Source organism: Octopus sinensis, linkage group LG2 (genome assembly GCF_006345805.1).
Source record: "Octopus sinensis linkage group LG2, ASM634580v1, whole genome shotgun sequence".
NCBI classification, from domain to species: domain Eukaryota; kingdom Metazoa; phylum Mollusca; class Cephalopoda; order Octopoda; family Octopodidae; genus Octopus; species Octopus sinensis.
In genome coordinates this window covers 107845419-107862191 of record NC_042998.1, presented here as the reverse complement: position 1 = coordinate 107862191, position 16773 = coordinate 107845419, and the positions used below count along the sequence as shown (strand labels likewise).

Here is a 16773-nt window from a genome sequence, read left to right as displayed (position 1 = left end):
AAATCATCACAACTCCTGGTCCCTTGTGATATCTTCAGTGAAGCCCGGTATCCAAAGATCCTTCCTCACCACTTCGACCCATATCTTCCTGAGTTCTTTCCACATACAGTCTTAGATGATAGTCTTAAACATATCCTGTCTATAAAATAAAGAGGTAATGCTTTTGATCATAAATTTATTTGATCATTGCTAATCTGTTGCTAAACAATAACAAAAAGGCGGCGAGCTGGCAGAAACGTTAGCACGCCGGGCGAAATGCATAAACGTATTTTGTCTGCCGCTACGTTCTGAGTTCAAATTCCGCCGAGGTCGACTTTGCCTTTCATCCTTTCGGGGTCGATTAAATAAGTACCAGTTACATACTGGGGTCGATATAATCGACTTAATCCGTTTGTCTGTCCTTGTTTGTCCTCTCTGTGTTTAGCCCCTTGTGGGTAGTAAAGAAATAAATAACAAAAATACTGATGAAATTGAAGTGTTTCTTGATGGGGCTCTCCTTGATCCTCTGCTTCTTAATTTGGATGTCTCTAAACATTTAATTATCTTGCCAGTACGGCGTCTTTTCTGCAGACAAATCACTTAATGCTATTTCTAGTAGGTTGAACAACCTATAAAGGCTCCCTAGAAGCTGCTAGTCTTAGTGATTAATGATAAGTAAAATTCATAGGGAGGCATCTTTGCTGTTAAATCAATGTAGGGTTGATTAAAGGCTTTGCTAATGTCAAAAGCAAACAACTTTGCTCTCACCTATAAGCGTAGCTTGAGTGTGTGTCGCCCAAAGCGGCCCTTCTGTTTGCCACCTCTGGACCCCACAAAAAGCACATTGTCTACAACAATAGCCTACAACAGGATGAAAAGTGCCACCCCTATCACCCCTAGCTACGCTGGTGCTCTCACCCAAGTTCTCAAGGACCTGACTTGTTGGCATATTGATAGAGCTTGTTTATAGTTGATCTTTACACCAGTGGTTCTCAAAATGGGCAGTACCTCCCCCAAGGGGACACCAGGCATTAGGCTTTAGGGAGCAGTGTGGTGGGTGGTGGAGTAACATAATTAATTAAATTTTACCTTTCATAGTAATTATATTATACATGATAAAACTATTAATGGTCATTAAAATAAAATGAGATCTCATCAGGCACAGAGAAGTCATTAACTTGCAATGGTATAAAGTAAATTTACAACTTCTGCTTTTATTAATTGTTTATCATTTCACTCTTAAAAGCTTATACAATCCTTTTTTAGAGTATAATTTATAAATTATTGTCCGTGTAAAGTTAGTTTAATCATGATACCTCACTCGCCATTCAGGTAGCACTAAGGCATAACAACTACTTAGAAGTTGGGTGCTACAAAAAAAAAAGTTGAGAACTGCTACCTTACACAAATGATGCTGGTGATTATTGATTAAAAACAATAATTCAAAGTGATAAAGATGCTGATCACTTATGTTTCTTAACTTGAGATTCTAAGTCTCTTTGTAAATATTTTCAGAGAGAGAGTAAATAGAAGCCAAGTTTATTCAAGTGTTTGATAATATCTGAAATCTAAGGAAAATGCAAGGGTCTGAGTTAGCAACAGTTAATCCAATGCAGCACAGAAGTGAAAGAGCCCTAAACATTAGACTTACCACTACTCCTTACTGCAATCTAACTTAACATTCTAGAAACATATTTCAAGTTAATCTGGAACAGAAAGAGAAAATATTTGAGCGAAAACATTTCTGTATGGTGGAAATGATCCCACCTCACTACCACATTTTCTCATTTTCTTTGTCTCTTCCTCCTTTTCTCCCCTCTCTCTTAAGTGTTGTGTGTTTTGTTTCGGGTAATTGTGGCCATTTTTAGATTAGATAATGCAAGAAAGAGAGATAGTGCCTATACCCTTTGCAAGTCACTACACTTATCAGTGTGTGATGGCTGTGTTCTGATGTTGCTGGATCAAACCAGGTTGTATTGTTCTCAGAGAATTTTTAAGATCTTTAAACATGGGGATGGAAATGGGTAGATAGGTGTTGCCTTTCACATGTTTCTATAGATTGAAATAAATACCAATAGAGAAAGATGAAAAGAATTTAGGCAGGATAAAGCCAACTTGGAGTACACTAGTTAAAGATGGTTCTAGGAATCAGTTTTTCAGTTGTCTTAGTTGAAATGAAGTGGCAAGAGTGGCTTCAAAGTGAGGGTAGAGAAGAATAATTTTGTAGAGATTTTATGTATTCAAAGGAGCTTTGGTACCAATGCAGGCACTAAACATAGTGCATTTGGAAGTATATTGTAAGCAGAGTCATCATGATTACAGTATATACAAGTTTATTTTCTATTGTTCTCAACTTCTGCTCTTAGAAATTTAATAGAATCAACTACCACAGTTGTATTATTTTAGATAGCACCTAGGAGGGCAGTAAGTCTGTATAAAAACTGACTTAGACCATGATAACTTGTTCAAACCCTGCAAGCTTGAAAAAGTAAACATAAAATCATTGTTTTATTGACCACATAGGTAGGACAAAGTTTATTGAAGCAGATTTCTTATGGCTGGATACTCTTCCTGTTACCAACTCTCACCTATTTTCCCATGGTCAGACACATTTTCATAGAATTTTGGAAATGACTGATACTGCTTGTATGACAGATACACACACTGATGGTCCTAATTGAAGTTTTTTCTCATCAGAGAAAAACTAAAGCATTCCAACTTTTTGGTGTTAACATGTTTAACAAGCACTTTGCTCAGATAAAACGATTCTCTCTTGTCACATCCAACATAAACTGACACCTTTGTATCACATATGATCTGTACCAGATGTTCTCATGCACAACTCTTCTGATGGTGCATTCTGAAACCTTGAGATCCTTTGCAATGGTTCTGATTGACTTTCTGGAGTTTTTAGCAATTATTGCTTGAACTTTTTCTACAAAGTTATGTGTTCTGGTGGTATTAGCACCCTATGCATGCATTTTCTGTTTGGCTGCTGATGTTGGATCCCCATCAGCAGCTTCCAACTCCTTTTGAACTTTGACAACAAAGGATCAAGAAACTTTTAGGATGCAAGCTCTCTATACCACTGTGCTATGCTTTTAAAGCAATGATTACAGAGTGCCTTTTTATTTGCTGAGTTAATCCGATATCTGACATTATTTATCTCAAAAGTAAGGCAAAAGCAAAAATAAGTCAACAGAAAGTTAAAGCTTTTGAATGAGATGTCCTCAAAAAACTGACACATCCTGTATATGCACAGAAAATCTATATATGTGAGAAAGTTATGATGATTTTGAAAACTGACTGAAAACCAGCAAGAAACAGATGTTATACTCAGAAAAATCATTTAATTACATCAAGTGGAATATACACGAAAAATAGCTGTATAATTTGTTTTAATATTTGAATTGTAAATCAGGAAACTCATAAATATAAAATTACTTTAAAAAAGTTCAATCAATAAATTTTATGTATGTTGCAAAATATTCTTTTTTTCCTCCATTCTAGACAAAATTTGGAGAGCTATATTCAAAGGTGTCCCAGTTATAGCCATCCTGCCTTTTTAAGGGTTAAGATTAACATTTGTCCTGTTTGTTTTTTGGGCTTTTTTTTTTAAGATAGTAGGTTATTGTTTATATGTATGCAAGTAGCTGAAGAGGATGAGGTAGACCTTGTCAGAGTGTAATGGCAACAGTTGTTGTTCCTCTGTGCAGAGCTTGCAGCTAATCACATTATTGATACTGCTACTACTTTTGTGCTTGTCTGGATTTTGGGGAGAATGGAGTGTTGCAATTAATTACTTGCATATTTAGATATGGTTTCGTCTTTGGCAGTAACTGTGAGAGTTGGAGTTTACTAAGACAACAAACACAGCTGGTAGACCTTGAAATAGCTGTTACTCAACCCCAGGAGGAGGAACACATGTCTGACAGGTACCATTCGGTCCGTAGTGTCTTAGCATTCTTTTGTCTTTTCAGAAGAAGCCATGACACTATGAGAAACAGTTACGTGAAGAATAACAAGTCTGTCACAGCAGTTTGCCATGAGTTTCAGCACCACTTCAATATTTACCGAAGTCAGGTTGTTCCCACCCAAAAACACAATCTTATGTTGGGTGAATGCACTTTGTACATGAGATACACTAATTGGGGGCACCACAAATGGTACAGACCCCAGAAAATGCGGAATGTGTCAGACAAGCTTTGATACAGAGTCCAAATCGCACTGCTTGGAGGCATTTTACTGAACTTGACATCAGTAATCAATCAGTAAGGCATATTTTGCATGAAGATCAACATTGCCACATGTACAAATTGGTCATTGGGCAATAGTTGAAACCATGGGACTATGCACAGCAGCTTAACTTTGCGCATCAGCTGGAAGCAATTTTTGAAGCAAATGACAAGCTCATTATGTTAATGAGTAATGAAGCTCATTTTGCTAATGAGTGAGGAAGCTCATTTTCATCTCAATGGCATGGTGAATCAACAGAACTGTCATTATTGGGCTCTTGAAACTCTGAGAGAACTGCACAAAAGACCACTGTGCAGCCCAAAAGTTATGGTCTGGTGTGCTGTTGGAAAAGCTGCCCCCATTGGTCCTTACTTTTTTGAAGACAGTAATGGAAATGCTGTTACTGAATTATGATGAAAACGTATGCATATTCTATGTGTGTGGTTTCAGCAGGATGGGGCAACAGCCCACACAGCCAGAGCATCAATGGACGTTCTTCACCCTCTCTTCAGTGACTGCCTCATTTCCAGGTTTGCTGACATTCCTTGGCCCCCTCAGTCCCTTGATTTGTCCGTGTGTGATTATTTCTTGTGGGGAAACTTCAAGGCATGTGTGTATGCACATAAGCCCCATACATTGGACAATTTGAAGGAAGTTATTCACATGGAAGTCACCTAGGTTGACAGCAATGCTGGAGAGAGTGGAGACCAACTTCCAAGAACACCTTCAGAAATGCATTGATGAAAATTGACATCACATGATGGATGTCATTTTCCACACTTGATTTTGGCAAATGCTAATTTCATACGAACTCATTTATGTCAATAAAATTTGTTCGCAGCTAAAATTAATGATTTTATGAATTTTTCAAAAATGTCCGTCCTCTCCTCCCCCCACCCTGTATAAGGGTGCAGTCTGTCATGATGCAAAAGGTATTGCAGATTGTTGGGGTTCTTTGTGGAGAGATTTGAGACCCAGCTAGAATTAATTATCCATGATTCATCTCAAACATTGTATATTTCTCCATTGTTAGAAGCTTCCTTTATTTTCCTTTTACTACTACTATTGTATATTTCATTTGTTGAACGAAATACACACTGAATCTTCTACCCTCTAGTATACTACTTTCTAGTATTTAAATTCATAGGTTTCCTGATTTACAATTCAAATACTAAAACAAATTATACATGATATGTTTCATGTTTATTCCACTTGATGTAATTAAACGTATTTGTTGAAGTATAACATCTGTTTCTAGCTTGTTTTCAGTTAGTTTTCAAAACCACCATAAATCTCTCATGTATGTAGAGGGTAAATATAAAATTAATTTTCTGCAGCCAGATTGTATGTGTATGTATGTGGGAAGGAGTAGTTTAAAGATTGATTTATGAATGAAACATTACTTTAGTCTGGTAAATATATCAAACTCAACAGAAAAATGAATCTTTGGTGACTACTGTTTCACCTCGGGTCAACTCTGATTGAGCAGACTAATGACCAAAAGCATTGTGCACATCACCATTCTGTCTTTTCATCACAGGCTACCATATCTAGTAAGCCCTCCTTTTTTTAAAGACAGTACCATATGAGTTGTAGGAGATTTAGCTGATATTTCAAAAAGCATATAGACTCTCTCATTGGTTTGTAGTAATTACAGTTGGTTGATCTTTTAGTTTATTACAATTATTGCTATCATGGAATAAAATCAAACGGGTGCACCATCAAAGTAGGCCTTATAATCACTAATTCTTTTCAGTGGCTCCATATCTATAACAGGACTGAAAAGTTCCTGCCTTTGGGTAAAAGAAAATACAGGAGGATCAGTTAATTGTGGTTTTATTCAACATATTCCCCTCTCAGATTCACATACTTATTGTAACAGTCCTTCAGTTTTTCTAAGCCTTGTAAAAGAATTTGGAAGTTTGGGCCTCTCACTAAGCTTTTTGCAATACCCTTAAAGTCAGGAATTTTTCAGCACCCACTCATATATTTCAAATCTCAAGTCTTCCTCTCACTATTAGAAAATACAAGTTTAACTGCACCATGTGGGCTCTGCTTTTAGCAGAATTGACTCTATTGCAAGTATTCAGACAAGTCCTCTCCTTAAAAACACAGAATTCAAGATTTTCTGGTTGAACACTAGCTTCATCAGTTTCATCAGCCTGAAATTGTCTGCAAAGTTCATGGGCATTGCACCACCTTTTCTGGCTAATGCATGTGAGTAGTACTTTTTTTTAAATCATATCTAGAATGCTGTTACTGTTACACAAAAAATAATATTCAACATCAGAAATAAAAAAAAAACACCATTCATTAGAAAACCATTAGGTTGCTCAATTTTCTAGAAAAAGTGCCAAGTCTCCCCCAAAACATACCATACTGTCTTGAAAAAAAAAAGTGAGGGACACCTTGGATGATGTAGTCTTAGACGGACAAAAAGATGGGATTGATCATGAGAGGAAAAGTTTTGATTATAGTTCTGCTTAACCAAAGTTGACCTATAACACTGGTCAACAAAATTCAAACTTTTTGCTGTCCCATAATCTAAAGATGTACTTTATAGTACTTTTAACACAGATTTCGAATCTGTTTTTAGAATTTATCTATCAGGCATGATTTTTATGTGACAGTAATTAAATTATACAATAAATATACTATATAAATGCAAAAATAAGGCTGACAATTATAATTGGTCAACAGAATTAATGAAAAATTCTGTCCCACAAATAAAAATGAGTGAACTTGATAGCATTTTATCTGCAGAATTCAAGTGTATTTTCAGATTTTTCTATAAGTCATAGTTTTTCTGTGGTAGCATATGTAAATTATTAACCAATTGTATTTCATGAATTCAAAAATCAGGCTGATATTACAAGGAAACTTACCTTTAAATCATAGAGGCATATGATTTTCAACTTTATTTAGCTTTTGGACTGTCCCTTTTTAGTGACCAACAATAATCAGCCAGTATAGAAGAGCTCCACTTTCCTTGGTACCAGGTTTCCATGTCCAGAATGTCCTGCTGAAGCCTCTTGCTGTGCTCATCAGTGACAGCCCCAAGAGTTGCAGGATAAAAGTTCAAGTGAGAGTTCGAGAAGTGAATTTTTAGGTTCATATTGCATCCTAAGGCCTTGTATGATGTCAGTAGCTCTTACACAATGTCAGAATAGTTCTCTGCTCTGTGATTCCCCAAATCTCTCTGCAAACTTTCTTCAGTGACAGCTACACAGCTTTTTCAACATCGTCGACCTCTTCATCAAACTTTTGGTCTCTTATCAGCTCCCTTATCTGTGATCCAACAAAAATACCCTCCTTGATTTTTATGTCACGTATACTTGGAAATTTAGTTTTCAAGTACATGAACCCCTTGCCAGTCCTATTCATACCTTTAATGAAATTTTTCATCAACCCTAGCTAAATATGCAAAGGAGACAGATAAATTTTCTCAGAATCAACAAGGGGAGGATTGATGACATCCTTCTGTCCAGGAATTGGAGATCGTTTCAATCACACATTCTTTACATAATGATTTTTCTTATCCTGACTGTCCCACTCACAGTGAAAGCAACAAAACTTGGTGTAACCCAGCTGCACTCCAAGTAAAAGTGCCACAACCTTTAGGTCACCACAAATATTCCACTTATGTTCCTCATACTTAATTTTTTGCAACAGAAGCTTCATACTCTCTCACGTTTCTGTCATGTTAGCTTCATGGGCCAGAGGAACAGAAGGAAACTTATTTCCGTTGTGGAGTAAAACTGCTTTCAAGCTTACATTTTAGGAGTCAATAAACAAACACCACCCATTCATGATATATTTGTGGTTAAGTTTCTCCATAACAGAATATACAGCATTACAAAACATCACACTGTCCTCGAGTGAGAAAAAATTTGCAAAATCGCAATGCCAAGCACAATAAAAACTAACTTTGATCTCTTTTGATTCCAGCCCTTTAACCTGGAACCAAGAAGTTCAGCTTGCTTTTTCAACAAGTTTAAATCCTGCACAAGATCATTCAGATCTCCCTCACTCAACAAATATGGTTCACTTGAAGAACAATTAGGCTCAAAATCCATGTCTTCTGTTTCTTTCTCTACATCTTCATCCCTTGACTCATTGTCACTAAGTGTCATTTGTTTTGGAGGATCAGGTATAGATAAGTGTTGACTGTGAAGTACTGGTCTCATAGCAAATTGTAAATTAGGATTTTTACAGTATGCTTGGATTTTGATGATATACCTAATATATTTGTCATGCAGAAGTAGCAATCTGAAGTGTGATCTTTGGGCTCTCTCCAAATCATAGGGATTGCAAAAGCCATATGGTGTGAACCTTTAGCCCATGCAGTGAGAAGCCTGACACAAGTTACACAACACACATGAGGAGTCCAGCTTTTATCCTGGTCACCCACTTTGAGGTCAAAGTAATGCTCATAGCACTTTTTAATCAATGGCTTGAAACACCGTCTTTGTGACTTGAACATTAAGTTTCCGCAAATATAGCAAAAGTTGTTTGCGATGTTTCTTGGCTTTATGAAGGTGACTGGAATATATGAACTTAGTACACAACCACATGTCTACACTTCAAGCACAGTACTGACAAAGCATCAGGGATTCATTGACTCAGTGTTGACAAGCTTCGGTGACTCATACACTTAGATTTATGATTTCATTAGGTTAATTCTATTCATAAACTTTTAAATTAGGAGTATTTCTTAAACCATTAGCTTCACATTTCAACAGCTTCGCTGAAATTTAGCCCATGTAACAGGAACTGAGAGGGATATTGTGGAACAGAGAAACTGTTGGTGATACAAATAATTTGACATTATTTTCGAATTCTGCATGCAAAAACATATAAGATACAGGTATTCTTTTTCTTGGGACAAATTCTTTGTCGACCAGTGTAATTAAACAACAATTAACACACCAACATTTTGTCACTTCTACTATTACTTAAATGACTTCTGTTCTTCTAAAGTATTTTCACTGTGTACCATTCTTAGTACACTGTCAGATACATTTGTCTCTTATCCTCTCTTTATTCTGGAACCAATTCTTTATCCTCAGAATTGCAATTTTCTGAAGCTAATACCTGGTTCAAATTACCTTATAAGTATCAAACAGTTAATCCTTTCCTGGTTTACAATGAAATACACAGTATAAGTTCCAGTTAATTCTAAAAGTAATGAAAGATTTGGTGAGATATAGTACAACATTTTCATTAATTAGTATTTTATTGATTTAAATATGAAGTCTTTAAAACAGGTGGTTTTTGTATCAATGAACTGGATAATATAGTATTAAAAGGGTTTAACATTAACTACATCAATGTCACAAGTCTGGCTTACAAAGGCTGTAGGTAGCGATCCAGCCACCTTGTATTTTACTTCTTTTGTATAATTAAAAACACACATTTAGCAGCATATAATTACAATTTTATTCAAAATTAGTGAGGAAAAAATAAAAAATTACATTAGCACTTGAAAAATGTTCCTTATTTTGCAAGACATTGTCATAGTTTTTCAGAATAAAAATTCGTTAATAATAGAAAAGATTGTCACATATTTAAGTAACAATTATCTGTATAAACTAGTTTAATTGTTAAAATATTCCTCAGCTTAATATGCTTTTGTTAATAATTAATACTTTATCAACTGAATGTAACCAATTGGTATTTAACAAAGGATTTTTTTCTGTTGATTTTTTTTTTATCTTTGTACATATTTGTTTTTAGATGTGTTTGTCTATACATATTATAAGCTTCTGTGTAGGTGTGCAATTCCTGTCTACCAAAAGTTGATAGAATATTTCTTTGCTACAAATTTTGCTTTAAAACCTTGTGTTTTTGTGTTTTGTTAATTAGTTTCAGGTGATGTTGCATTGGCAAAATCATTAGAACAGTGCTTTGTAGTATTTAGTTATGGTGCTTTACGTTTTGAGATCTAATCCTGCAAAGATCAACTCTATCTTTCATCCTTCCAAGGTTAATAAAATAAAATACCACTCAAGTGCTGGTATTGATTTAATAGACTCCTCCTCCTCCACCTTAAAAAAATTGTGGCCTTGTACCAATTTCAAAGTCATTAATTAGTCAAAGAACATTAATACCCACAACATTTTACTGACTTTCTCAGATATGTAAAGTCAATGCAGATGAGGAATAAGGTCATTTTATGTTGGAGAAAAATGATTCAGCAAAGTATTTGGTAGGATTTTGATGAGACAGTAGGGATACCAAGAGTAAGAAAACTAACGGTTAATTCTGGGGCTGAGTGAGGAGGTGTTTCTTTGATAGGTATAATGATCGTTTTGGTACTGCTGAAAGAGACTTAGTTATCTTATTTCTATGGGAGAAAGTTTTTCAAGGTCTCTATTCATGGAAGTAGAGTAGATTTTCTGTGTAGATGACACAAAAGTACAAAAGGCTAAACAGAAGTGAAGGATAGTATTATTTGCAAGGAAGCAAACAGAAAATTTTTTAATCAAGAGATGTGATACCAATACAGTCCATAGGTGGGCAATTCGCATCTTAGACCTGGCTGAGTATTTTCTTGGTATTGAGAGCATTAAGATTATTTTGTAAAAGTTCATAAAAGTCAGAAATCACTGGAATGTGACAGTAGAGATCAGCTCAACTGATTGTACACAAACTATACAGTTAGTTATTGAGATGACAAAGAGACATTAAGATGATAATGGATAAGGTTGCTTATGATTGTCTTCATCACCTTAGGAAGTTACAAGGTGATGTACTAAATGTTATATGCAAAAAATTCTATATTTAAAATTTCCTTTTGAGTTCCAGAAAGGAAACAAAAGCCTAGCAGCAACTGTTAGCTACTCAAAGAAAAAGAGATAACATCATTTGTCCTTTTCTTCGAGATGCATTCAATTCATCACACATTAACTTCTTCCTTTGTTTAGGTGCCATGTTCAGAATATAGGACATAGACAATCATGTCCTGCCACAATTCTCTGTTCTTTGTTTTCTGTAACAATTCGACTTTGTGATGTTTAATAACTTTTTCTTACAACCAGTTTGTCAAGCTTGACATCCATATCATCCTTTTCTTTCTGCTGCTTCTTTTCCCTTCAATCTTTCCTCTTTCCTCATCACATGACCAAGAAATCTCAGTTGCTTGGCCCTTATCTTACAAAGCAGTTTCCTATTTATTGCAGCCCAGGTTATCGCTTCTTCATTAGACACTTTGCTTGTCCATGTTATCCTCAATATCCTCCTTAAGAACCACATTTCACAGCTCTCCAAGCACCTTTTCATTTCTGATGTTATAGACCATACCTTACTTCCATACATAACACAGAGTAGACATGGATCTTGGTCTTGATGCTCAGAGTACAGTTTCTCAAAATGTTATACAGCTTTGAGAATGCATACTTTGCCATCACTATTCATCTTTTAATCTCCTTCACACATCTTACATCTTCTGTGATCAAAGTTGAAGGGTGATATCTGCTTAACAATTTGTGTATTCACTTTCAACATACACTTTGGGCATTCATTCTTTGTCACCACCATACACTCTGAACAGACCCTTCCTCTCACTTTCTCTGACCACTATATCCACATTAACTTATTTATCCAAATTCAAAGCATTAGCCCATTTTAGTTATTTCCCTTAGCTCATTTTATTTTCAGGTTTGGTAGGAAGTGGTTGTCAGTATCAATATGGTTCCACTTAAGTTTGGAGCTCTATTGTGTGTCTCCATAGTGACAGAAGGAATTTGGTGAGGATAGAAGCTAACTCTAAAATATACTGCTTAGTTGTTTTAAATAGTTAGTACCTATTAAAAAAAATATTATTTTTATAATTAACATCTTTTATATGCATTTTTTATTTCAATCTTTCTATTTCTGTATAATTGCATATAATTATTTTTTCAAATCCTTTTGTTTCCATATTTCTTTCAAACTACATTGCTTCTGTTTCAATTAATTTGGAAAATACTGAAGAATTTAATAAAATAACTTTGTCATTATTACACTGCTGCTTGAGATATAAAAAGCATAAAATTTTGATGGGAGGTTATAATTTAGCTCACTTTAAAGCAACAAGTTTGTATGAGAGAACCAGGAGCAATTTCAGGTGCTTTGGTAGTTAATGGAGTGGAAGTATCATGTCTGGTTGCCCTGTTGAATTGCAGACATCATGTTGAACTGTTGTCCTTGACTAGAAAGATTAGAGAAAGTTACAGTGATCAAAGAAAGCATGTGTGTTGCTACTTTAATTGGATTTTAGTTGTTTTAAATAATTAGTACATATTCAAAAAAAAAAAAGTATTTTTATAATTAACATCTTTTTTATTTCAATCTTTCTAGTTCTGTATAATTGCATATAATATTTTGTAGTAATATTATCCTTAAAGTATGGCATTCTTTTTTATCAGATTTGTAATTATTTCTGTCATTGTGTAATTTTTAATTGTATTCATTATATTTCATATAGTTATGTCTGAAAATTTGTAGCTAAAAGTATGGCTGTGTGGTTAAGAAGTTTGCTTCCCAACCACATGGTTTTGTATGCAGCCTCACTGCATGGTACCTTGGGTAAGTGTTTACTACAATAAATGTGAGCTAACCAAGGCCTTGTAAGTGGATTTGGTAGATGGAAGCTGAAAGCCATATATCATCATCATCATCATCATCATCATTTAGCGCCTGCTTTCCATGCTAGCATGGGTTGGACAGTTCAACTGGGGTCTGGGAAGCCAGAAGGCTGCACCAGGCCCAGTCTGATCTGGCAATGTTTCTACGGCTGGATGCCCTTCCTAACGCCAACCACTCCATGAGTGTAGTGGGTGCTTTTTACGTGCCATAAATATGTCTGTGTGTGTTTGTTTGTTTGTCTCTCACTACTGCCTGACAACTGGTGTTAGTTTGTTTATATCCTGTAACTTAGCAGTTCAGCAAAAAGATGCCAATATAATAAGTACTATGATTAAGGTGAAAAGATAAGTACTGAGATTGATTTGTTCAACTAAACCCTTCGAAGTGTTGCCACAGCGTGGCTGCAATCCAATGACTGAAATTCAGCTTGAAGAATCCATCTGGCAATTCTTTCCTGCAACATTTTAATCACCTGTCCATTGTGACCTCTCAGTGTAGAGAAGTAGCCGCTTGAGCTTGGGAGACTACCTTATTTCTAAGCTATGCACCCTGTCAAATAACATTACCTCAGAGATCCTTGGAGAAACCCCATTTCAGACACCTGTGTATAAAGTCACATATACACATAAAACTCTCATAAAAAATATGTGATAAGACCTACAGTTTCAACAGAATCTGTTCAATATTTTCTATTCACTCATTTTTAATTGATTTTTATCTTGTAAGGCTTGGGTGAACCCAAAGCTATGATAAAAAATACATGTCTAAAATGCCACAAAGTGGGATGGGATCAAAATCAGATCTCATGATAATGAAGTGAACTTCTCAACCACTTGGCCATGCTTGCACATGTGCATACACGTGCACACACACACACACACCACGCACACATACTTACACTTATACTCATACTCACACACACATTCTTTTGTAGTCAATTAGATATTGCAGGTGTTACATTTTTAATTATTCCAATATAGGAATCTTTATAGAAATCCTATTTAGTATTTTCACACACTCTACACAAACAGACACTGCCTTACTATAGACTGTTATATCTTACAATCATCATCATTACCATGAACAGAACAGCTTACTATCTTTATGAACTTTAATCTTGTACTGTTGGTAGAGGAGGTTTTCACAAATGATTGAGGAACTCCCAATATTTCAACATCTGACCAAAATATTCTTTCACCCAGTGTCCCTGAACCTCAATCATAGATGCCTTATCATCTAACATTTACCATTCATCACATATTCAAATTGATGTAATTTGTCTCTCCAATCTATGTCTTCATTCTATTTTGGTGTCATAATTCTGTTAGTGCTTTTAATATACAAACATCCTTTTGTCTACTAGGACAATAGCATTGCAGATCTGTCCCATCATAAACTCATTCCATTGTGGTCCATCATGATAATCTACTTCAATGGTTCTCAACCAGGATCCATATGACCCTTGGGGTGAGGTGGGAGCATGCATTTAAGACTTTGTAGTTTAAATTTATGTACAATAAATTGGTTATATTTCTACAATACACAAAATATTTTAACAGTTTTTTTTATGCAGTTCCTAATATTTAATTATAAAAATATAATGGGATTTTTTTAAACATTGGATAGCTATGGGGCTCTACCCGAGTAAAATAAGAATCAAAGGGGTCCATAAGCAAAAAAAGGGTTGAGAATCATTGATCTACACTAATTCACTTCATATACATATGTTTCATTAACAACAACAATCATGCTATTTTTTTTTTTTTTTTGTATTATATCTAGTCCCTTTTTTGTAGTTTGGTTGCTTGTGTATAATCTTATCTTTTACTTTTTGTTTTTCCAGGTCAATAAATCCTGTCGCAAATGGCCATTCAACAAACACCAATGACCAGACTCAAGAAAGCAGCGTGCCATTTATCAGAAAACTTGCCTTTGGTTGTGGGCATGTATTTAATGATTTGGCTGCATCCATGTGGTTCTCTTATTTATTAATTTACTTCAACAAAGTACTGAACTTTAATAGTGTTTTGGCTGGCTATCTCATGCTTGCAGGACAGATCTGTGATGGACTATCCACAACTTTTGTTGGAATTGAATCTGATCGAATAAATGGATGTTGTTTTTTAGGTAAAAGGAAATCCTGGCATCTAGTAGGTGGGTAGTTTTGTTTTTTAACATGGTTTATTTGTAAAAGAACTTTTTTTAACAGAAAAGCAAAAGATGAGTGCAAAAGTTTTAACAATATTAATAATAACAAAAGTGTTACTCTTTATGTGACAGGTTATGTTGGGAGTATGCTTTTGCTACTACATATCAAGTGATGTTATATAAATACAATAATTATTATTTTATTTGCGTGTGTGGTAAGAAGCTTGCTTCCCAACTACATGGTTCTGGGTTCAGTCCCACTCTGTGGCACTTTGGACAAGTGTCTTCTGCTATAGCCGAGTGACCAAAGCCTTGTGAGTGGTAGACGGAAACTGAAAGAAGCCCATTATGTGTGTGTGTTTGTGTGTGTCTTTGAGTCTGTGTTTGTCCCCCACTACCGCTTGACGATCAGTGTTGGTGTGTTTACATCCCTGTAACTTAGTGGTTTGGCATAAGAGATCAATAGAATAAGTACTGGAGTTGATTCATTTGACTAAAAATTCTTCAAGACAAAGCTCCAGCATGGTCACAGTCTAATGACTGAAACAAGTAAAAGATAAAAGATACTACAAATATATTGGTTTCAAATTTTAGCACAAGGCCAGCAATTTTGGGGGAGGATTTAAATCAATTACACCAACTCCAGTGTTCAACTGGTACTTATTTTATTGACCCCGAAAGGATGAAAGGCAAAGTTGAACTAGGCAGAGTTAGAACTCAGAACATAAAGACAGACAAAATGTCACTAAACCTTTTGCCGAGCATGCTAACTATTCTGCCAGCTCATTGCTTTAATACTAACAATATATTGAAATGAAACTAAATAGATTACTCGTTTGTATATTTGTTCTAAATATACATTATCAATAACAATAATACTGTTTAACTATCAGTTAATTAAAAATGTAACTTGAGCTGATATTATCAACAATGGCAAAAGCTTATTCCAACATTGCTAGTCATATAACTGGTAACCTTCTAATTAACTAATCAAGGAAGATAAATCCAATAAAATCAGATATTTTCCTCTGGGATGAGGACCAATCAGAGAGGGGGAGGGGACACTGCCAATTATATTAATAGCTAATATATAATTATATATTGTGATTATCTAGAGGAGTGGGATTGAGGTTAAAGTTGTAACATAAAGAGACCTCTCTTAAGTCCATGAGTCAATGTAAAACAAAAAAGGAAATCCAACACAAAAGTTATTATCACTTTCTTAAATATTTCTCCACTTTTACTAATTTATGCCAATCTTTTACAATTAAAAGATAGTGAACTGATAGAAATGTTAACATGCCGGGTGAAATGCTTAGTGGTATTTCGTCTGTCTTTATGTTCTGAATTCAAATTCTGCTGAGGTCAACTTTGCCGTTCATCCTTTCAGGGTCAATAAATTAAGTGCCAGTTGTGTACTGGGGTTGATCTAATTGACTGGCCTCCTCCCCCAGAATTTTGAGCCTTGTGCCTAGAGAAGAAAAAAATATCACCTTCAACAAATTTTGTATAATAACCATAAACTGTGTTATTCTTAAGTTTTATTCTTTGATTTTACATTTGTTTACAAAGAAGCTTGTCCTATGTATTTCATTACTCTTTTAATATATCTAAAACAGTCAATATATTACATTTGATGTTATAATTTTATATCTAGTACTCATGTCCAGTATGTATAAACAGATCTTTCATTGATTTTGATGATGAATGTTCCAGTTGTCCAATCAACCAAACTATCTACTTGTTGAATTATAGTGTAAGTGGCTGAGTATTCCACAGAGG

The 16773-nt window shown here is 35.0% G+C and overlaps 1 protein-coding gene across 2 annotated transcripts in view; it reads left to right on the top strand.

Annotated features, from left to right (window-relative positions):
* The window catches only part of LOC115232379 (major facilitator superfamily domain-containing protein 12), an 82870-nt gene that overhangs the window by 6675 nt on the left and 59422 nt on the right, over positions 1-16773 (top strand). For both annotated transcript variants that reach the window (XM_036498843.1, XM_029802233.2), the window contains exon 2: positions 14687-14997. In XM_036498843.1, the coding sequence (XP_036354736.1) occupies positions 14687-14997 (311 nt within the window). The remainder of the gene's footprint in view (positions 1-14686; positions 14998-16773) is intronic.